The 24054-nt window shown below is 41.2% G+C and overlaps 2 protein-coding genes across 2 annotated transcripts; one reads left to right on the top strand and one right to left on the bottom strand.

Moving 5' to 3' along the window:
- Window positions 1–2711: 2711 nt before the first annotated feature.
- LOC110510679 (GTPase IMAP family member 9-like) lies at window positions 2712–4923 on the bottom strand. The gene is made up of 2 exons (XM_036953869.2): window positions 4792–4923; window positions 2712–3961 (listed from the first exon to the last, which is right to left on the bottom strand). Exons 1-2 carry the CDS (start codon window positions 4814–4816, stop codon window positions 3006–3008), a joined length of 981 nt encoding a protein of 326 aa, XP_036809764.2. The 5' UTR covers window positions 4817–4923; the 3' UTR covers window positions 2712–3005.
- A 14793-nt stretch (window positions 4924–19716) lies between these two features.
- On the top strand, window positions 19717–22911 carry LOC149974994 (GTPase IMAP family member 7-like). Its single transcript, XM_090210144.1, has 2 exons — window positions 19717–20044; window positions 21679–22911. The coding sequence occupies exons 1-2, from the start codon at window positions 20020–20022 to the stop codon at window positions 22641–22643; spliced, it is 990 nt and encodes a 329-aa protein (XP_090066270.1). The 5' UTR covers window positions 19717–20019; the 3' UTR covers window positions 22644–22911.
- The last annotated feature ends 1143 nt before the right edge of the window (window positions 22912–24054 follow it).

The following is a 24054-nucleotide window of genomic DNA, read 5'->3' as shown; positions in this document are numbered from 1 at the left end:
CGCCTCTCCCCCCTTAGGGGGAAATTCTTTCTCCACGTGCCAACCCTAAACTGCCAGTCCCTCCCCTGCACCCCGAGCTAGGGCGAACCCTCGCCCTCCTCCGGTACCCCGACCACGACCTGCAGAAAGTGGAGGAAGAAGAGGTGGTGGAGGAGGAAGGACAAAGGAAGGACGGTGGAGGATGAAAGGAGGAAGGAGAAGGGAGGGATGGTGGAGGGATGGTGGAGGATGAAAGGAGGACGGAGAAGGGAGGGATGGTGGAGGATGAAAGGAGGAAGGAGAAGGGAGGGATGGTGGAGGGATGGTGGAGGATGAAAGGAGGACGGAGAAGGGAGGGATGGTGGAGGATGAAAGGAGGACGGAGAAGGGAGGGATGGTGGAGGATGAAAGGAGGAAGGAGAAGGGAGGGATGGTGGAGGATGAAAGGAGGAAGGAGAAGGGAGGGATGGTGGAGGATGAAAGGAGAAGGGAGGGATGGTGGAGGATGGAAGGAGAAGCGAGGGATGGTGGAGGATGAAAGGAAGAAGGAGAAGGGAGGGATGGCGGAGGACGTGTCAGATGATTCAGGGCTGCCTCTGGACCTGGACATGGTGTCTCTGGATCCTCTGGAAGAGGAAGAGGAGGAAGATTTTTCTCTGGGGGAGCCTATGGACTGAAGCATGTCTCCTGACACACTAGAGGGCGCTGTCCCTACACCAGGGAGACATCTACTACACCCAGCCCCGTCCTCTTCCTCCCTGTTTCTGCAACCTAACGGTTCTATCCAGTCTCCAACTCCCCCACTCCCTCCCTCCTGTCCCCCGTCTGGACAACAACAACGGTGGTCGTCGGACGTCCGATTGGCTGGAAGGCTAGCAGCTTCCGCACTGCAATCCCGGACCCCTCTGCTGGCCCTGCCCCTGAGCAAAATGAGTTAATTTCCTGTCCGGGCTGCTGTCTTATTGGTTTGCGCTTTCCTTCTGTGTGCCTGAAGGAGGCGAATGGTCTCGCTCCTCTGTCCGCGCCTTGCGTGTCTTGGCTGCCCCTACCGGAGGGACAGACTTAAGTAGGGCTCCCCCTAGTGGGCTGACTGACTGACTGACAACAAAGTGTGTGTGTGTGTGTGTGTGTGTGTGTGTGTGTGTGTGTGTGTGTGTGTGTGTGTTTGTGTGTGTGTGAATTCATTATTTTCTTCTACTTATTCATTTGAGTTCTTATATATTGGTTGTTGACCTGGCTTCATTTGATAATGTCAGTGTGTCCCTGGTTTGTTCACTCACTTTCTACACTCTGAATCTTTCTATTTGATTCCTATTAATGATTTTTCACTGGTCTGGGTGGTGCTTGAGATTTGTATTGAATTCAAACAGGTGCTTCTTCTTGCCTCAAACCTCAGTGTTCTTCCCATAACCCACTATGATCCAGGTATCCTCAGCATGTTTTAACAGCCTGTGTAACTTTGAAACAGCATGAAAAGCAATTCTCCTTATTGTACAGATTATTCCACCCAAGTGTGTGTGTGTGTGTGTGTGTGTGTGTGTGTGTGTGCGCCTGCACGTGTGTGTGTGTGTCTGCGCCTGCACGTGTGTGTGTGTGTGTGTGTGTGTGTGTGTGTGTGTGCCTGCACGTGTGTGTGTGCTTGCACGTGTGTGTGTGTGTGTGTGTGCCTGCACGTGTGTCAGAGGGAGAGATAGTATGTGTGTCAGAGGGAGAGATAGTATGTGTGTGACTGAATGACGAAGGTTTGTCCCCTGATGTCTGTATTGAAATGTTAAATGTTCGCTGGTCATTTCCCCGTACCTGTGTGTGAGAGATTAGAGAACTGAGTGTAATAATTGTATATAAAGTGATGAGGTGTACATCATCTTTACTCTGTTTTACACTATTGATGATAATCTTTGCACTTTTGATTTCATAGGCCTGCTGGTTCTTTGTCTGTTTGGGATGAAATGGCACCCTATTCCATATATAGCGTACTACTTTGAACAAAGCCCCATGTGTTCTGGTCAAAAGTAGTGCATTATATATGGAATAGGATGCCAATTTGTCAGTTGGTCCCAGAGTTTAGGATTTTATTTTCTCCCTCTGCTGGCCTGGAGGATCCAGACAGACTAGGCCGCCATGGCTCACATGTCTGTGTCTCAATAACCGTCAATGGCTTCCATTCCTCGTAACCTTTACTTCTAGGAGAAGCTATACAGGACCTGACCAGGGAAAACTCCAGGCCTTAGTTATAGACCTGGAGGTTTTCCCAGTCAGGTCACTGGTCAAGAAAAGAGAGTCTCTTTATTACTTCACTGTTTAAACAGCATGATTTACAGTCTGGACAACTGTGTGCATCCATATAAATAATTCCACTGTTCTGTCCCATATTGATGATGTCATATGGACAATGGTATGAACACCAACCCATTTGTTCAAGGAATGACCAAGTCATGGAGTGTTATGCACAACATGAATACGTTTTTTTATTTTTTGTTGTTGATTAAAACATATTTGATTTATAATGCCAATGCATGAAAGCTACCCTAAAATCACATACGTAGCTAATTACCAGCTTTAATAAACTGTCATGATGATTATTTGTGTTATTTTAAGAAAATATCCTCACTGAATATCAATGAAACAATAGATTACATTCAATGTTGTCTAGTATTTGTCTTAAATTGTCATTACATAATGTTTACTATTGACATAAATGGAAACAAATCACAGACACAGCAGAGCCAGGATAAATGTCATAAATCTTTATGTAAGCTATAGAATATACATCTATAGAAGTCAATGCTATAGTTACAGGCTATAACAGTAGAATGGCAACAGTGTACACTGTATATGAATGCATTCAATGTGACTAAGCTCGGGACTCTTGAACAGCATTGTTTCAGATTTTCATTGTGTACTGCACCTATCTTTTACTGCTGTTTTCCACACTTCAGCAGCTTTTTTAATAAAACTATATAGAAAGCCATTTCTTCCTTCAGCTCTCTCTCTTGCCTCCCTTTCATATTTTTCCCTCAACTCCTTCATTTCTTTATCTTTAGCCTCGTTTCCAGTTTCAGTTTCTCCAGTTCCTCCTCCCTGAGTCTCTGCTCTTCCTTCTCTCTCTGGATTCTCTTCTTCTCCTCTTTAAAATCTTTCTCCTGAGCCTCTTGTGTATCTTGCTTCAGTTCATTCTGTCTGCGTTTCTGCTCTTCGTTCTCTCTCAGGATCCTCTCATTCTTCTCTTTAAGCTCTTTTTCCCGAGCCTCTTGGATCATTTTTTCCATCTTCAGTTTCTCCTCCTCTCTGCGTATCTTCTCTTCATTCTCTCTCAGGATCCTGTTCTTCTCCTCTTCAATCGCTCTCTCAGCCTCCTGGAACATCTCAGTGGTGTAGTGGCTTCCTCCATTCATCTTCACCATCGTCTTGATCTTCTCAAGCAGCTCAGTGACCTGGGAGCGATTCTTATCTTTCTTGTTGAAGACATGATATCTCCCATTGCATTGGGAAATAACACTATCCAGATGTGGATTTTCAAGCAGGAACTGTTCAATTGTTACATCATCATCATCATCATCACCATGAAGAAAGTCTCCATGTGTGAAGAGAACCATGGCGTATTTGGATGCTTCATCCCCCAAAAATGTCTTAATCATCTCCACAGTTTTCTGCCCCTCTTCAGTGAATCTTCCCAGCTTGATCACAATCAGGAACACATGGGGACCAGGTGCAGAGAAAGAGATGCATTCAGCAATCTTTTTCAGTGACTCTTCATTGGACAATGAAGTATCAAACAAACCTGGGGTGTCAATAACAGCTACACTTTGCTCACCCACCTTCCCTCTTCTCTTGTGACAGTTTTTTGTCTGAGGAATAGAGGAGATTTTTGATGGGAAAGCTTTTTCCCCTAGAATGATGTTTCCTGCAACACTTTTCCCAGCTCCTGTCTTCCCGACCAGAACAATGCAGATCTCCCCATTTTGTGTATGCAGTTGGATTCCTGTTGGATGACAAGAACACTTGTTAACTTTTTTAAGAGGTCTAGACTTCATGTACTGCTTGTTAGCACATTTTGAGTAATGGCAAAAACAATTTGTTTCTTCATGGTCTGCACAAAACAATCTGTGAGCATTGCCTCTACAGATGCAGGATCTTAATTTTAGCCTGTTTGCTACAGCAGGAAAATAATCCTGCAGCAGTAGGAAATGTGAATTATTATATGGATTAGGGAAAATCAAGTCTGGACTTTCAAAGTGGACATTAGAAACTTTAGAGTACTTAAAATGCAAATCCACTACAATTTTGCATTTGCTGCTGTGCAGGAAAACCTTCAGCAACAATATATTTATCAAATTAAGATCCTACATCTGTATGTGCTAAACTGTTTTTATGCCATTATAATTTTTTGCTAAATTGACTCCCATCAAATACCAAGCAATCTCTTGGTTTCAATATATAAACAAAGGCCGCCGTACAAACATAAATGTATAATCCATGTGTTCCTTTTTTAGAATCATTACAGCAAGTGAGAAAGAGAAGGAAAGATAGAGAAGGTAGTGCTCTAAAACAGTCATATACAATAAGCGCATACAAGAATAAAAACAAAATGAATTACTCCACTGACTTGTACATTATAATGTAACTAATAATGTTAACATTTTGTGTCAACTTGACAAAAAAATAAAAGGGGAGTAATATAAAATAATGCTCCCCACTGCTATGCATCATTATATTTCTAGAGCACATGAAGATCAAAGGAAAAAGCACATCAAAAAAGGAATCAATACTATTGGCTTGAGTTCCCATCTTTATAACCTAAAGGCTACTCACCAGACTGAGAAACTTTGCTGTTCATGTTTGCAGTGAAGATCTGTCAGTCTCAAGCACTGTGTGAGAGTAGTAACAGAAGTAGTTTCTATGCTTCTATAAGGATACTAAAGATATACAGTGTGAGAGTGGGTCTGCTCACTTGTTTTATACAGGATCTGTCAGGTGCCCACCCCCTGACACACCCACAGGCTTTCTCTTAGCTTTCATACATTTACTGAAATCCTTTCCCACTAGTTATGGCTGTAATACAATACAAATGTTTTGACTGGTCTAATATTGAACTATTCAGTCAAGTCAAATCGTAATGCACTAGTAATCGGCAGTATGTTTGGACTACTATGTGTTGACTACTAATTGAGGCCGAATATATTCAACATGTTTGAACATTTTCGGGATGCCGTATGTGCCCGTAGAGTGCCCGGGAGCCTATGGGAGCCATCATCCGCAAATCGGTTATGTGCTTACACTTTACGAGACTGTGGCATTATGTTTTACTCTGGGTTTGATCTAAAGATTTGGGAAAATGCTCCTGGAGCTGATCAGGAGCCTGTAGATCGTCCTAAAAACTTGTAGTGTCTACCCGGCTTTATTTTCACATATTGTTGCTCAACAGGTCACACCTCAAGTGACCTCATTTGCATTAGCCTATAGGTTGGGTATTGAAGCCCCACTTGTAAATAATAATAGTTCGAATGACAATACTAATAATAACACCTTTATTTGTAAAGCAATTTGCATGTACTTCAAAATGCAAAGCAAAAAATAACAACATAGAAGATTAGTAGGCTTAACTACAGTGGGGCAAAAAAAGTATTTAGTCAGCCACCAATTGTGCAAGTTTTCCCACTTAAAAAGATGAGAGAGGCCTGTAATTTTCATCATAGGTACACTTCAACTATGGCAGACAAAATGAGAAGAAAAATCCAGAAAATCACATTGTAGGATTTTTAATTAATTTATTTGCAAATTATGGTGGAAAATAAGTATTTGGTCACCTACAAACAAGCAAGATTTCTGGCTCTCACAGACCTGTAACTTGTTCTTTAAGAGGCTCCTCTGTCCTCCACAACGTTACCTATATTAATGGTACCTGTTTGAACTTGCTATCAGTATAAAAGACACCTGTCCACAACCTCAAACAGTCACACTCCAAACTCCACTGTGGCCAAGACCAAAGAGCTGTCAAAGGACACCAGAAACAAAATTGTAGACCTGCACCTGGCTGGGAAGACTGAATCTGCAATAAGTAAGCAGCCTGGTTTGAAGAAAAAAACTGTGGGAGCAATTATTAGGAGACACACAAGACCACTGATAATCTCCCTTGATCTGGGGCTCCACGCAAGATCTCACCCCGTGGGGTCAAAATGATCACAAGAACGGTGAGCAAAAATACCAGAACCACACGGGGGGACCTAGTGAATGACCTGCAGAGAGCTGGGACCAAAGTAACAAAGCTTACCATCAGTAACACACTATGCCGCCAGGGACTCAAATCCTGCAGTGCCAGACGTGTTCCCCTGCTTAAGCCAGTACATGTCCAGGCCCGTCTGAAGTTTGCTAGAGAGCATTTGGATGATCCAGAAGAAGATTGGGAGAATGTTATATGGTCAGATGAAACCAAAATAGAACATTTTGGTAAAAACTCAACTCGTTGTGTTTGGAGGACAAAGAATGCTGAGTTGCATCCAAAGAACACCATACCTACTGTGAAGCATGGGGGTGGAAACATCATGCGTTTGGGCTGTTTTTCTGCAAAGGGACCAGAAAGACTGATCCGTGTAAAGGAAAGAATGACTAGGTCCATGTATCGTGAGATTTTGAGTGAAAACCTCCTTCCATCAGCAAGGGCATTGATGCCGCAATAATCATTAATGGCACACAACAAAATGACTACTGAGAGATACATCTGGGTCTAAGTAGATTCACTGTTTAGTGTTTGACATGATCATTTCGCTTAAGACTTGTACAGGATCAGTGGAGGAAATAGTATCCAATTGTAAAAGTAAAGATTCCTTAATAGAAAATGACTCCAGTAAAAGTGAAAGCCACCCAGTAAAATCCTACTTGAGTAAAAGTCTAAAAGTGCTCCAACATTCTAACATCATTTGCAAACGAAACATGTGTTTAATCCGCCAGATCAGAGGCAGTAATGATGACCAGGAATGTTCTCTATTTAGTGAGTCCTCCAGATCAGAGGCAGTAGTGATGACCAGGAATGTTCTGTATTTAGTGAGTCCTCCAGATCAGAGGCAGTAGGGTTGACCAGGAATGTTCTGTATTTAGTGAGTCCTCCAGATCAGAGGCAGTAGGGTTGACCAGGAATGTTCTCTATTTAGTGAGTCCTCCAGATCAGAGGCAGTAGGGTTGACCAGGAATGTTCTCTATTTAGTGAGTCCTCCAGATCAGAGGCAGTAGGGTTGACCAGGAATGTTCTCTTGATAAGTGTGTGAATTAGACCATTTTCCTGTCCTGCTAAGCATTCAAAGAGTACTTTTGGGTGTCAGGGAAAATGGATGGAGAAAAAAGTATAGATTTTCTTTAGGAATGTAGTAAAGTAAAAAATGTAAAGTAGTGAAAAATATACATAGTAAAGTAAAGTACAGATACCCCAAACAACGACTTAAGTAGTACTTTCAAGGATTTTTACTTAAGTACTTTACACCACTGTACAGGATCCAATGTAGGTCACATTGTAATATTACAACGCTAAGTCTCACAGGGTTAAAATATATTTAGGCCCTTTTCCAGGCTGATAGGGAAGGCAAGGCCACATTTCACTCTCTTATTCTCTATCAGTCAGGGTTGGGGTCAATTCCATGTCCATTCCAGTCAATTCTGGAAGTACACATCCAATTCCAATTCTCTTCAATGCTTTTCAATTGGGAAAATGTGGAATTGGAATTTGGTTGACTTTCTGAATGGACTGGAATTGAATGGAAGTGACCACAACCATGCTATCAGTTCTTCAAAACCTCAAGAAAGACTCCATGAAAAAATGAAAGTAGTGTACCTAACCTGAGATCTGGTGATTGGAGAGTGTTTGAATATAAACCCTGATGTAAGTGTTATGATACACAGAAAGTGTTTTAAAACAGAATATAAATACTTTGAAACAACCAAAGTGGTTCTTGAATCTGAGTATTGGTGTTTTTAAGAGTGATAGAGCAATAGAACAAAACATTTTTTTTGCAGACTGTGTCTCTCAAATGTTTTAAAAATACAAATGTATATAGCTTAAATATTGATTGATGATAAGGTCATATGGAGAATATTTTTGCAGAATGTTTTCAATGTTTTATTTAGACATATTAGAAAGAGGAGGAGACAGAGAAGGAGTTAATGAAGAAAGCGGGAATTGAACCCTCGTCTTCTGGGGCAGAAATATGGTACTTTCCATTGGAATTTTACAACTCAACCACACAGACACACTGTAAAAAGAATTCTGTAGTGAATTTGACCAACAAAAAAATATATGCTTACATAGCCGCGGGAAGTAGGGTGCAGCATCCCATGATAAAAAATCGGAATATTTATTTTTTCTCTCCGCAAAAGTAGTGCACTGGGCCTTTAATAGTGGCGTATTAGCGGACAGATAAGATGTCTGTAGTGTAGGCAAAAAAAAAAATTCAGCACACCCCTTGAAAATAATAAAAGAGAAAAATGCAGCACCCACATCACCTAACTACTTCCTGGGGATATGTACACTTAATACAAATGAATGCAAGTTGTTTCAATGATTTGTTCATTTAATATTACCCCAAAAATGTAAGGAGAAATCCAACTTTGTTTATGAGGACAACCAAAGATAGTGAAAATGTAGTGATTGAACTCATTGAAAGTCCGGTCACTGCTATTCTTTTAATCTCGTTCAGTTCTATCTGGGATCCTAAGGATGTCCCGGCTCGAAACCCTAACCATAACCCCTACCTCACCCTGATCTAAACTATAACCATAACCTAACCCTCATGTGCCATGAGGTGTAGGTCAAATGGATCATGATGAGCAGATATCAAAACCGTCAGGTAAAATGACTTTCCATAATGAGACGACTCATTCCCACATCTTTGAATTTTAATGGTAGAGTCAAAATCAGCGTCATACAATGCTTGCTGTAAAACCTGTAGTCACTGTTGGGTTGAGCTCTATGCTCAACAATGCCAATATGGGTTAATGCCAAAATGGGTTAAACTGGTAAATGATCAGATACATAAACCAATGTTAAACATTAAAATACTCTAGAAGAAGATACTCTAATTCTGCATTAGACAGGATTTGAAACATCATAATAGTGTTTAGAAGCCATAGAGAGATGAAAGAACATCAAAAGAGAAGATACAGTTGAAGTGGGAAGTTTACATACACTTTGGTTGGAGTCATTAAAACTTGTTTTTCAACCACTCATATTTTCCTTGTTAAGAAACTATAGTTTTGGCAAGTCGGTTAGGACATCTACTTTGCGCATGACACAAGTAATTTTCAACAATTGTTTACAGACAGATTATTTTACTTAATTCACTGTATTACAATTCCAATGGGTCAGAAGTTTACATACACTAAATTGACTGTGCCTTTAACTTCTTATGGCTGCAGGGGCACTATTGAGTAGCTTGGATGAAAGGTGCCCAGAGGTGCCCAGAGTAAACAGCCTGCTCCTCAGTCTCATTTGCTAATATATGCATATTATTATTAGTATTGGATAGAAAACACTCCAACATGGCAGCTATGCGACTATTTTTCTGAGCGCCGTCTCAGATTATTTCATGGTTTTCTTTTTCCATAAAGTTTTTTTTAAATCTGACACAGCGGTTGCATTGAGGAGAGGTATATCTATAATTCCATGTGTATAACTTGTATTATTCTACATTTATGATGAGTATCTCTGTTGAATCGATGTGGCTATACAAAATCACTGGATGTTTCTGGAACTAGTGAATGTAACGCGCCAATGTAAACTCAGATGTTTTGATATAAATACGAACTTTATCAAACACAACATACATGTATTGTGTAACATGAAGTCCTATGAGTGTCATCTGATGAAGATTATCAAAGGTTAGTGAATAATTTTATCTCTATTTGTGCTTTTTTTCTCTCTCTCTTTGGCTGGAAAAATTGGCTGTGTATTTCTCTGAGTTGTTGGTGACCTAACATAATCATTTACGGTGGTTTCCCCGTAAATCCTATTTGAAATCGGACACTGTGGTGGGATTAACAACAAGACTACCTTGAAAACGATATAAAATACATGTATTATTGAGGAATTTGAATTATGACATTTCTGTTCTTTTGAATTTGGCGCCTTGTACTTTCACTGGTTGTTGTCATATCGATCCCGTTAACGGGATTGCAGCTTGGATAATTCCAGAAAAGGATGTCATGGCTTTAGAAGCTTCTGATAGGCTAATTGACATAATTTGAGTCAGACCCAGCTTCTTAGAAAAGAAAGCGCAGGGACGGAGCTTCGGTGGCGTGCCCGAGCGCTGAGACAGCACGGCTCCAACCCCAGCCTCGGACGCATCCACCTCCACTATGAATGCTAACGAAGGGTCCGGATGCGCCAACATGGGAGCTTCAGTGAACAGCGCCTTCAACTGGTTGAAGGCTCCATCAGCCTCTGCCGACCACCGCAGACGCACCGGCCCCCCCTTCAGCAGTGAGGTAATGGGCGCCGCTACTTGGCCAAAACCCTGGATAAACCTCCGGTAGTAATTGGCAAACCCTAAAAACCGCTGCACCTCCTTTACCGTGGTCGGAGTCGGCCAATTACGCACGGCGTTAACGCGGTCACACTCCATCACCACCCCCGAGCTGTAAATGTGTTAACCCAGGAAGTATAGGTCATGCTCCAGCAGTCGCCCAAGTACCTTGCGCACCAGGGAGACATGCGCGGCGCGTGTGGCAGAATAAATCAAGATGTCATCAATATAGACTATCACACCCTTCCCGTGCAAGTCCCTGAGAATCTCATCTACAAAGGATTGGAAGACGGCTGGAGCATTTTTCAACCCATACGGCATGACGAGGTACTCATAGTGGCCTGATGTGGTACTAAACGCTGTTTTCCATTCGTCTCCTCCCCGAATACGCACCAGATTATACGCGCTCCTGAGGTCCAGTTTTGTACAAAAACGTGCTCCGTGGAATGATTCCACCGCTGTAGAGATGAGAGGTAGCGAATAACTAAATCCCACTGTGACAGAATTTAGACCTCGATAATCAATGCACAGATGCAGACCTCCCTCCTTTTTCTTCACAAAAAAGTAACTTGAAGAGACGGGTGACATGAGGGTGTACCCCTGTCTCAGAGATTCCGTGACATATGTCTCCATAGCCAACGTCTCCTCCTGTGACAGTGGGTACACGTGACTCCGGGGAAGTGCAGCGTTCTCCTGGAGGTTTATCACGCAATCCCACCGTCGATGGGGTGGTAATTTGGTCACTTTCTTCTTACTAAAAGCAATAGCCAAATCGGCATATTCTGGGGGAATGCGCACAGTGGAAACCTGGTCTGGACTCTCCACCGTCGTGGCACCGATGGAAACTCCTATACACCTACCCAAACACTCGTCTGACCACCCCTGAAGAGCCCCCTGTTTCCAGGAAATGAGGGGATTGTGAATAGCCAGCCAGGGAACCACCAACACCACTGGAAACCCAGGTGAATCGATAAGGTAGAAACTGATCTTCTCCCTACAAAGAAACACTAACTCAAAACAGGTGTACCCAATTAAACCCAATAAACAGAAACAAAAGGAAAGGGAATCAATGGCAGCTAATAGGCCGGCGACGACGACCGCCGAGCGCAGCCCGAACAGGAAGAGGCCCCATCTTCGGCGGGATTCGTGACAGCCACCTGGAACACAACAATGGTTTCAGTACCACACCCTCCTCATAACCACCATGAAACTAAGACTTTAACTTAATCTAAACATGTATCTTTCATTTGCAATCTATGAAAAATCACAGCACAGTTGAAAAATATACGCAAATAGAAATCAAAGCTGGATGATGTTCAGAGACAGAAGGGAGGGTTGAGAGGAGCTGAAGGGTGGGACTAAAAATAACAAGATTGTCAAATATATGTATATAGTATGTATAAGCTGAAACCTAAGTGTTGTAAGTAGAAGCCTAAGTGTTGTTGTCCATTAAATTACTCCAATTAGGGGAGGGGTGGAAGGGTCAGGGGAAAATATCAAAGACAAAATATAATATATATGGGGGATTTGTAATCTAGCAGACAATTACATTGATGGAAGCCACAATCTACCTGCAATATTCGAGCTCATCTACCAGAAACAAGAAAGAAAAAACACACCCTGTTACAAGCAGGAAAAAAGTTATGGACCAACCAGAAATGTGGTCATGTCAACCCTGGATGATGCATGTGTGACCTTTTCACCTGTTTGGCACATTGGAACATTCCAATCTTTTTGGACATGAACAGGTTTAATAAGCAAAGCATAGTTGTATTGTTTTCAGGAAGGTGTTCCCATGGTGAAAGGAGGGACAGGAGGCAGACTACGGGCAAATATTCACTGCTCTCTGTCAGAGATATTTGGCCTTAAAGTAGAGAAGAGGTAGACTGTCTATTACAAATTAAATACTACAATGTGTGACTTAATAAATCATTACTGACAAATGAAACAACCAAATCAGGAAAGTTTAACTATGGCAGGGACAGGTGGGATGATGAGTGACAGGAGGGGGGACAGGAGGAGTGATAGGAGGGACAGGAAGGGTGATAGGATGGACAGGAGGGGTGATAGGACGATTGATAGGAGGGACAGGAAGGGTGATAGAAGGGACAGGAGAGGAGATAGGATGTACATGAGGGGTGATATGAGGGAGAGGAGGGGAGATAGGGGAGCCAGAAGGGGTGATAGAGAGACAAGTGGGGTCATAGAGACACAAGAGGGGTGATAGGAGAGACAGGAGGGATTTGTGAGACAATAACAAGGATGGGAGAGATGAGAGGAGGGGAAAGTGAGGAAGGTGATGCACTTCTTAAAATGTTTCTGGTTCATCCACAACTTGTTTCCTGTTTGTATCAGGATGCGTTTAAAGGAATGATCTCTCCAAGTACAAGTCACAGGATTTTTTGTTGTTGTTGAGGATTTGTAATGCAAGTTGAGATGTCCTTGGATGAATGTCAACAAGATGCATGACCGGTGTTGTTAAAAGACCCACATATACCTAAATAAAAATTGGGTGTATGACTTTTGGTTCGGAACTTTTGTGAAACATCACAGCACAGTTGATAAATACAGTGCCTTGCGAAAGTATTCGGCCCCCTTGAACTTTGCGACCTTTTGCTACATAATTTTGCACGCCCAATTTTTCAGTTTTTGATTTGTTAAAAAAGTTTGAAATATCCAATAAATGTCGTTCCACTTCATGATTGTGTCCCACTTGTTGTTGATTCTTCACAAAAAAATACAGTTTTATATCTTTATGTTTGAAGCCTGAAATGTGGCAAAAGGTCGCAAAGTTCAAGGGGGCGAATACTTTCGCAAGGCACTGTACATTATACATATTTACAAAAAAATACATGGGAGATTTGTAATCTAGCAGACAATTACATTGATGGAAGCCACAATCTACCTGCAATATTCGAGCTCATCTACCAGAAACAAGAAAGAAAAAACACACCCTGTTACAAGCAGGAAAAAAGTTATGGACCAACCAGAAATGTGGTCATGTCAACCCTGGATGATGCATGTGTGACTTTTTCACCTGTTTTGCACATTGGAACATTCTAATCTCTTTGGACATGAACAGGCAGAACAGGTTTAATAAGCAAAGCATAGTTGTATTGTTTTCAGGAAGGTGTTCCCATGGTGAAAGGAGGGACAGGAGACAGACTAAGTCAGAGAAATATGCCCTTAAAACAGAGGAGTGGTAGACTGTCTATTACAAATTAAATACTACAATGTGTGACTTAATAAATCATTACTGACAAATGAAACACCCAAATCAGGAAGGTTTAACCATGGCATTGATGATAACAGAGACAGGAGGGGTGATGGGAGGGACAAGAGGGGTGATGGGAGGGACAAGAGGGGTGATGGGAGGGACAAGAGGGGTGATAGAAGGGACAGGAATGGTGATAGGAGGGACTACAGGGGTGATAGGAGGGACTACAGGGGTGATAGGAGAGACAAGACGGGTGTTAGGAGAGACAAGAGGGGTGATAGGAGAGACAAGAGGGGTGATAGCAGAGATAACAACAAGGAGGAAAAGTGATGAAGGTGATACAATTCGTAAAGTGTTTGAAGGTTCTCCCACAACTTGTTTCCTGCTTGTAGCAGGACGCGTTTAAGGGAATGTTCTCTCTAACTATGTCACATGATTTGTTTAGATAATGTTTCTTTAGTGAGGGTGTGTAATGCAAGTTGAGATGTCCGTGGATAAATGTCAACAAGATGAATAACCAATGTTGTTAAAAGACCCACACATACCTAAACAAACAATGGGTATATGACTTTTGGTTCTTAACTTTTGTGAATCATCAAAGCACAGTTGAAAAATGTATGTCAAATGGACAAGAGGGGTGATGGGAGAGACAAGAGGGGTGATAGGAGGGACAGGAGGGGTGATAGTAGGGACAGTAAGGATGATTGGAGGGACAGGAAGGGTGATTGGAGGGACAGGAAGGGTGATAGGAGGGACTAGAGGGGTTATAGGAGGGACAGGAAGGGTGATAGGAGGGACAGGACGGGTGATAGGAGGGACAGGGGGGGTGATAGGAGAGACATGAGTGAAGATAGCTAGAACAGGAGGGGTGATAGGAGGGACAGGAAGGGTGATAGGAGAGACAGGAGTAAAGATAGCTAGAACAGGAGGGGTTATAGGAGAGAAAGGAGTGAAGATAGCTAGAACAGGAGGGGTTATAGGAGAGACAGGAGTGAAGATAGCTAGAACAGGAGGGGTTATAGGAGGGACAGGAGTGAAGATAGCTAGAACAGGAGGGGTTATAGGAGGAACAGGACGGGTGATAGGAGAGACAGGAGGGAAGATAGGTGGAACAGGAGGGGTGATAGGAGGGACAGGAATGGTGATAGGAGGGACTAGAGGGATGATAGCAGGAACAGGAATGGTGATAGGAGGGACTAGAGGGGTGATAGGAGGGACAGGAATGGTGATAGGAGGGACAGGAATGGTGATAAGAGGGACTAGAGGTGTGATAGTGAGAGATAATAACAAGGAGGGAAAGTGAGGAAGGTGATACAATTCGTAAAGTGTTTCAGGTTCTCCCACAACTTGTTTCCTGCTTGTAGCAGGACGCATTTAAAGGAATGTTCTCTCTAACTATGTCACATGATTTGTTTAGATAATGTTTCTTTAGTGAGGGTGTGTAATGCAAGTTGAGATGTCCGTGGATAAATGTCAACAAGATGAATAACCAATGTTGTTAAAAGACCCACACATACCTAAACAAACAATGGGTATATGACTTTTGGTTCTTAACTTTTGTGAATCATCAAAGCACAGTTGAAAAATGTATGTCAAATGGACAAGAGGGGTGATGGGAGAGACAAGAGGGGTGATAGGAGGGACAGGAGGGGTGATAGTAGGGACAGTAAGGATGATTGGAGGGACAGGAAGGGTGATTGGAGGGACAGGAAGGGTGATAGGAGGGACTAGAGGGGTTATAGGAGGGACAGGAAGGGTGATAGGAGGGACAGGACGGGTGATAGGAGGGACAGGGGGGGTGATAGGAGAGACATGAGTGAAGATAGCTAGAACAGGAGGGGTGATAGGAGGGACAGGAAGGGTGATAGGAGAGACAGGAGTAAAGATAGCTAGAACAGGAGGGGTTATAGGAGAGAAAGGAGTGAAGATAGCTAGAACAGGAGGGGTTATAGGAGAGACAGGAGTGAAGATAGCTAGAACAGGAGGGGTTATAGGAGGGACAGGAGTGAAGATAGCTAGAACAGGAGGGGTTATAGGAGGAACAGGACGGGTGATAGGAGAGACAGGAGGGAAGATAGGTGGAACAGGAGGGGTGATAGGAGGGACAGGAATGGTGATAGGAGGGACTAGAGGGATGATAGCAGGAACAGGAATGGTGATAGGAGGGACTAGAGGGGTGATAGGAGGGACAGGAATGGTGATAGGAGGGACAGGAATGGTGATAAGAGGGACTAGAGGTGTGATAGTGAGAGATAATAACAAGGAGGGAAAGTGAGGAAGGTGATACAATTCGTAAAGTGTTTCAGGTTCTCCCACAACTTGTTTCCTGCTTGTAGCAGGACGCATTTAAAGGAATGTTCTCTCTAACTATGTCACATGATTTGTTTTAGATAATGTTTCTATAGTGAGGGTGTGTAATGCAAGTCGAGATGTCCGTGGATGAATGTCAACAAGATGTATAACCGACATTGTTAGACCAACACATACCTAAACAAACATTGGGTGTATGACTTTTGGTTCGGAACTTTTGTGAAACATCACAGCACAATTGAAAAATGTATGTCAAAAGGACTGTAAGGGTGATAGGAGGGACAAGAGGGATGATAGGAGAGACAGGAAATGTGATAGGAGGGACAGGAGGGGTGATAGTAGGGGCAGGAAGGTTGATCGGAGGGACAGGAAGGGTGATAGGAGGGGCAGGAAGGGTTATAAAAGAGACAGGAGGGATGATAGGAGAGACAGGAGGCGTGATAGTAGGGGCAGGAAGGGTGATCGGAGGGACAGGAAGGGTGATAGGAGGGACAGGAAAGGTGATAGGAGAGATAATAACAAGGAGGGGAAAGTGAGGAAGGTGATAGTTCAACAACTTGTGACCTGCTTGTAGCAGGACGCGTTTAAAGGAATGTTCTCTCCAACTATAAAGTCACATATTTTTTTTTAGATACGGTTGTTAAAAGACCCACACATACCTAAACAAACATTGGGTGAATTACTTTTGTCTCTTTGCCACCTGGAACACAACAATGGTTTCAGTATCACACCCTCCTCATAACCACCAGGAAACTAAGGCTTTCAGTAAATCTAAACATTTGTCTTTCATTTACAATCTGTAAAAACTATGGGAATAGAAATCTTCAGAACTTTTGTGAAACATCAATGCACAGTTGAAAAATATACGCAAATAGAAATCAAAGCTGGATGATGTTCAGAGACAGATGGGAGGGTTGAGAGGAGCTGAAGGGTGGGACTAAAAATAACAAGATTGTCAAATACACTGTGTATGTATATAGTATGTATAAGCTGAAACCTAAGTGTTGTAAGTAAAAGCCTAAGTGTTGTAGTCCATTAAATTACTCCAATTAGGGGAGGGGTGTAAACCCAGTACAACGTAAATTCACACTCACATAACCACGGTTCAATGAACTTAAAGGTGCATTCAGCTGACTTTGAAAACAACTTACGCAACACATTCATTTTTTCAAGCCGCCAATAACTGTGTTGTTTTTTTCTCATTCTGCTTTGAGTCACCAAGGACACAGATTTTACAACGTGACTAACTGCCAAGAGAATACGTAAGGGTGTGTCTGGTGTGGCGTTCCTGACAGACACAATAACCTTACAGTATAAACAAACACTGAGAAACACTGAGGCCGAATACTTTCGCAAGGCACTGTATATATATATATATATATATATATATATATATATATATATATATATATATATATATATATATATATATATATATATATATATATATATATATAGCGCTTTAATAAATTCAGTAGTTCTAAACCTGTGGCTGCCTCCTGCCCACTCCTCTCTACACCAGTGACAGCCATAAATAGTGGGAAAGGAATTCAGTAAATGTATGATGGTGAACAGAAAGCCTATGGGTGTGTCAGGGGGTGGGCACCTGAGAAATTCTGTATAAAAGAAATGGGCTAACACACTCTCACATTGAAGTTCTTCAGTATCCTTTCAAGAGCATAGATACTACTACGACGACGACTACTACTACTACTACTACTACTACTACTACTACTACTCTCACACAGCACTTGAGACTGACAGATCTTCACTCCAAAAATGAACAGCAAAGTTTATTCGCCTGGTGAGTAGCCTTTAGTGTACCAGGATTGGAACTGAACTGAATGATTTAAAATAGAAGGGTATTGATATTTTTTTCTGTGCTTTTTCCTTTGAATTCCAGAAATATAACAACGCACAGCAGTGGGGAGCATTATTTTTGTCACCCCACTGCTTTACTTTTTAACATAATTATTACATTACATTAGTCAGTTTAGTAACTCATTAAAAACAGAGGATTTTTTATAAATACTTAGGTAACACTTTATTTGGGACTAGAGTTTCAAGTTGCATCCCAAGAGGCAGCTGAGGGGAGACCAGCTCATAATAATGGCTGGAAGGGAGCAAATGGAATGGCATCAAAAACCTGATGTATTTAATTCCATTCCACTGATTCTGCTCCAGTCATTACCACTCGCCCGTCCTCCCTAGTTAAGGTGCCACCCACCTCCTGTGAGTTAGATATAGTACTTTTATTTATTTATTTGATTTGAATTGTAAACATACACTGATTGGAAATCTCTGTTTAAGAGCACCCCCCTCTCTTTTTTGTATCTTTCTCATTTGCTATAAAGACCGTAAAAAGAAAGATATGGATTAGACATGTATTTTTGTACTGTGGCCTACCATTGATAAAGAAAAGTAACAAGAGTTTTGTTATTGTTGATGGTAGTCATCTTAGCAAAAACAGAACTGTGGTTAATGACTGTAAGGGTGATAGGAGGGACAAGAGGGATGATAGGAGAGACAGGAAATGTGATAGGAGGGACAGGAGGGGTGATAGTAGGGGCAGGAAGGTTGATCGGAGGGACAGGAAGGGTGATAGGAGGGGCAGGAAGGGTTATAAAAGAGACAGGAGGGATGATAGGAGAGACAGGAGGCGTGATAGTAGGGGCAGGAAGGGTGATCGGAGGGACAGGAAGGGTGATAGGAGGGACAGGAAAGGTGATAGGAGAGATAATAACAAGGAGGGGAAAGTGAGGAAGGTGATAGTTCAACAACTTGTGACCTGCTTGTAGCAGGACGCGTTTAAAGGAATGTTCTCTCCAACTATAAAGTCACATATTTTTTTTTAGATACGGTTGTTAAAAGACCCACACATACCTAAACAAACATTGGGTGAATTACTTTTGTCTCTTTGCCACCTGGAACACAACAATGGTTTCAGTATCACACCCTCCTCATAACCACCAGGAAACTAAGGCTTTCAGTAAATCTAAACATTTGTCTTTCATTTACAATCTGTAAAAACTATGGGAATAGAAATCTTCAGAACTTTTGTGAAACATCAATGCACAGTTGAAAAATATACGCAAATAGAAATCAAAGCTGGATGATGTTCAGAGACAGATGGGAGGGTTGAGAGGAGCTGAAGGGTGGGACTAAAAATAACAAGATTGTCAAATACACTGTGTATGTATATAGTATGTATAAGCTGAAACCTAAGTGTTGTAAGTAAAAGCCTAAGTGTTGTAGTCCATTAAATTACTCCAATTAGGGGAGGGGTGTAAACCCAGTACAACGTAAATTCACACTCACATAACCACGGTTCAATGAACTTAAAGGTGCATTCAGCTGACTTTGAAAACAACTTACGCAACACATTCATTTTTTCAAGCCGCCAATAACTGTGTTGTTTTTTTCTCATTCTGCTTTGAGTCACCAAGGACACAGATTTTACAACGTGACTAACTGCCAAGAGAATACGTAAGGGTGTGTCTGGTGTGGCGTTCCTGACAGACACAATAACCTTACAGTATAAACAAACACTGAGAAACACTGAGGCCGAATACTTTCGCAAGGCACTGTATATATATATATATATATATATATATATATATATATATATATATATATATATATATATATATATATATATATATATATATATATATATATATATAGCGCTTTAATAAATTCAGTAGTTCTAAACCTGTGGCTGCCTCCTGCCCACTCCTCTCTACACCAGTGACAGCCATAAATAGTGGGAAAGGAATTCAGTAAATGTATGATGGTGAACAGAAAGCCTATGGGTGTGTCAGGGGGTGGGCACCTGAGAAATTCTGTATAAAAGAAATGGGCTAACACACTCTCACATTGAAGTTCTTCAGTATCCTTTCAAGAGCATAGATACTACTACGACGACGACTACTACTACTACTACTACTACTACTACTACTACTACTCTCACACAGCACTTGAGACTGACAGATCTTCACTCCAAAAATGAACAGCAAAGTTTATTCGCCTGGTGAGTAGCCTTTAGTGTACCAGGATTGGAACTGAACTGAATGATTTAAAATAGAAGGGTATTGATATTTTTTTCTGTGCTTTTTCCTTTGAATTCCAGAAATATAACAACGCACAGCAGTGGGGAGCATTATTTTTGTCACCCCACTGCTTTACTTTTTAACATAATTATTACATTACATTAGTCAGTTTAGTAACTCATTAAAAACAGAGGATTTTTTATAAATACTTAGGTAACACTTTATTTGGGACTAGAGTTTCAAGTTGCATCCCAAGAGGCAGCTGAGGGGAGACCAGCTCATAATAATGGCTGGAAGGGAGCAAATGGAATGGCATCAAAAACCTGATGTATTTAATTCCATTCCACTGATTCTGCTCCAGTCATTACCACTCGCCCGTCCTCCCTAGTTAAGGTGCCACCCACCTCCTGTGAGTTAGATATAGTACTTTTATTTATTTATTTGATTTGAATTGTAAACATACACTGATTGGAAATCTCTGTTTAAGAGCACCCCCCTCTCTTTTTTGTATCTTTCTCATTTGCTATAAAGACCGTAAAAAGAAAGATATGGATTAGACATGTATTTTTGTACTGTGGCCTACCATTGATAAAGAAAAGTAACAAGAGTTTTGTTATTGTTGATGGTAGTCATCTTAGCAAAAACAGAACTGTGGTTAATGACATTTACGATTACATGTTGACAGTGTTTGGGAGTAGTTCACAGTAATTTGGTGGTAGTTTAACTAAATACAAAAATTCAGAGTTTTCAGTAGTTTAACTTTTTTGCCGTTGTAGCTGGTTACTGGAACTACCGACTGTCACACAGATCAAATTCAACTGTATTCGTCACATGCACCGAATGCAACAGGTGTAGTAGACCTTACCGTGAAATGCTTACTTACAAGTCCTTATCCAACAATGCAGTTTTAAGAAAATAGGAGTTGAGAAAATATTTACTAATTAAACTAATGTAATAAAAAATATATAACAATAACTAGGCTATATACAAGGGTACCGGTACCGAGTGTAACACTACAATGTAACATCTGACTTCATTGTGATGTGTTCTTGCCATTGTATTATATGACATTTCAGATTTAAACGTAATGAAGTACTTCTTAAAAGTAACTTTAATTAAACAAACTAGGTCTATATTTCTGCTTCCAGTGTGAAGTAATTGGTAGCTTGGTAAGCTATATTTTCAGAGTAGCGTGCCCCACTGTCCTGAGTGGCGCAGCGGTCTAAGACACTGCATCTCAGTGCAAGAGGCGTCACTACAGTCCCTGGTTCGAATTCAGGCTGTATCACATTCGGTTCTTATTGGGAGTCCCATAAGGCGGCGCACAATTGATACAGCGTCGTCCAGGTTTGGGTCGGGGTAGGCCGTCATTGTAAATAAGAATTTCTTAACTGTCTTGCCTAGTTAAATATAAATAAATAAACACTGCATGTTGAGTGTACACATAGTCAACGCTCACAGATTATTTTGTACAGATCATGAAGTACTTCCTGCTTTGTGTCAAGAAGAAGTGTGAAACTGAAAAATGTAGGTGTTCCTCACAATGTGCTAACAAAATGAACATGAAGACTACATCTCTTTAAAAGGTAACAGCCTTGTCAATTTAATCCAACAGAACTTCAACTGCAGATACAAACTGAGCTGAGGATTGTTCTGGTTGGAAGAACTGGAGTGGGAAAGAGTGGAACAGGAAACACCATCCTGGGGAAATATGTTTTTGAATCAGATATATCTCCCTCCTCTGTGACAACCAAATGTGCCAAGATCTTAGGAGAAGTAGATGGGCAACGTGTAGCGGTTGTTGATACCCCAGGCTTGTTTGACACCAAGTACACCCAAGATGAGATACTGCTGGAGATCAAGAGGTGCATCTCCTTCTCTGCTCCTGGTCCCCATGTGTTTCTGATAGTGCTCCAGCTGAGTAGATTCACACAAGAAGAGCAGAAAACAGTGGAGCTCCTTCAGGAAACTTTTGGAAAACAGTCAGCAAAATATACAATTGTGCTCTTCACTCATGGAGATCTACTGGAGGCGAAAAAGGGAAAGGAGACAAAAACAATTGAAGACTTTTTGCTCGGGGACAAAGATCTTCATGCTTTTGTACAGAAATGTAAAGGGGGATATTATGTAATCAACAACAATGAAGACAACAAATGCAGAAATCACACTCAGATTACTAAGCTGCTTGAGAAGATAAGACAAATGGTAAATTGGAATGGAGGAAACTTCTACTCCAATGAGATGTTCCAGGAGGCTGAGAGAGATATTGAAGAGGAGAAAGAGAGGATCCTGAAAGAGAATAAAGAGAAGAATCACAGAGAGATGGAAGAACTGAAGAAAAAACATAAAGGAGAGGCTCTGAAGGAAGCTGAAGAAAAACTGAAACAGCGTCAGGAAGGAGAAGCTAGAAAGAAAGCTGAGGAAAGTAACAAATTCATTAAACGTTTATTGATAGTCTCCACAGTTGCTGCTGCTGCTGCAGGGGCTGCAGTGGGTCCAGTGGGTGCAGTAGTAGGGGGAGTTGTAGGAGCTGGAGCAGCCTTCATCGGAACTTCACCAGAAAAATGCATTATACAATGAGAATGTGTAACATTACTCCACCACCATCTATCATTGGTTTGGCATAATTACGAAAATAATGTTTTCTTAAAAATGACAGATTTTGTTCATTGTCCTCCTGGCTATTCATTACAATTAATGTTAATGTTATACTAATTGATTGCTAAAACACAACATGCTCATTTAAACATCAAATGTTACTTTTACCTTGAATATTTTCTTATTGCAAGATGATAACACGTCAAATTAATTGTGTTGGAAATAAGTAAAGAATAAACGTTTAAAAAAATTGTGTGTGAGTGCATGTGTGTGCGAGAGATGCAGGTAGCCTAGCGGATAAGTGTGTTGGGCCAGTTACTGAAAGGTCGCTGGTTTGAATCCCTGTGCCAACTAGTTGAAAAGATCTGACAATGTGCCCTTGTGCAAGGAACCGAATGCTAATTGCTCCTGTAAGTCTCTCTGGATAAGAGCGTCAGCTAAATGACTAAAATGTAGATGAAGGCACTAACTGTAAGCAACTCTGCTAAATGACTACACATACAAATATAATAATGTGTGGTGCAAAAAAATAAACAAGTAAAGATGTGTTTGTGTTTTTGTATTTGATACAAGAAAAAAAAATACATTCTGTACTACTGACTTTATATCCCAGACACTAATACGCTGAGTATAAAATACATAACCCAGACACTAATACACTGAGTATAAAATACATACAGTACTACTGACTGCATAACCCAGACACTAATACACTGAGTATAAAATACATACAGTACTACTGACTGCATAACCCAGACACTAATACGCTGAGTATAAAATACATAACCCAGACACTAATACACTGAGTATAAAATACATACAGTACTACTGACTGCATAACCCAGACACTAATACACTGAGTATAAAATACATACAGTACTACTGACTGCATAACCCAGACACTAATACGCTGAGTATAAAATACATACTACTGACTGCATAACCCAGACACTAATACACTGAGTATAAAATACATACAGTACTACTGACTGCATAACCCAGACACTAACACACTGAGTATAAAATACATACAGTACTACTGACTGCATAACCCAGACACTAATACACTGAGTATAAAATACATACTACTGACTGCATAACCCAGACACTAATACACTGAGTATAAAATACATACAGTACTACTGACTGCATAACCCAGACACTAATACGCTGAGTATAAAATACATACAGTACTACTGACTGCATAACCCAGACACTAATACACTGAGTATAAAATACATACAGTACTACTGACTGCATAACCCAGACACTAATACGCAGAGTATAAAATACATACAGTACTACTGACTGCATAACCCAAACACTAATACGCAGAGTATAAAATACATACAGTACTACTGACTGCATAACCCAAACACTAATACGCAGAGTA

The sequence above is a fragment of the Oncorhynchus mykiss genome, chromosome 19 (assembly GCF_057628025.1).
Source record: "Oncorhynchus mykiss isolate SJ-2025 chromosome 19, ASM5762802v1, whole genome shotgun sequence".
NCBI lineage: Eukaryota > Metazoa > Chordata > Actinopteri > Salmoniformes > Salmonidae > Oncorhynchus > Oncorhynchus mykiss.
The sequence above is the reverse complement of the archived record's forward strand: the minus strand, read 5'-3'. Positions and strand labels throughout refer to the sequence as shown.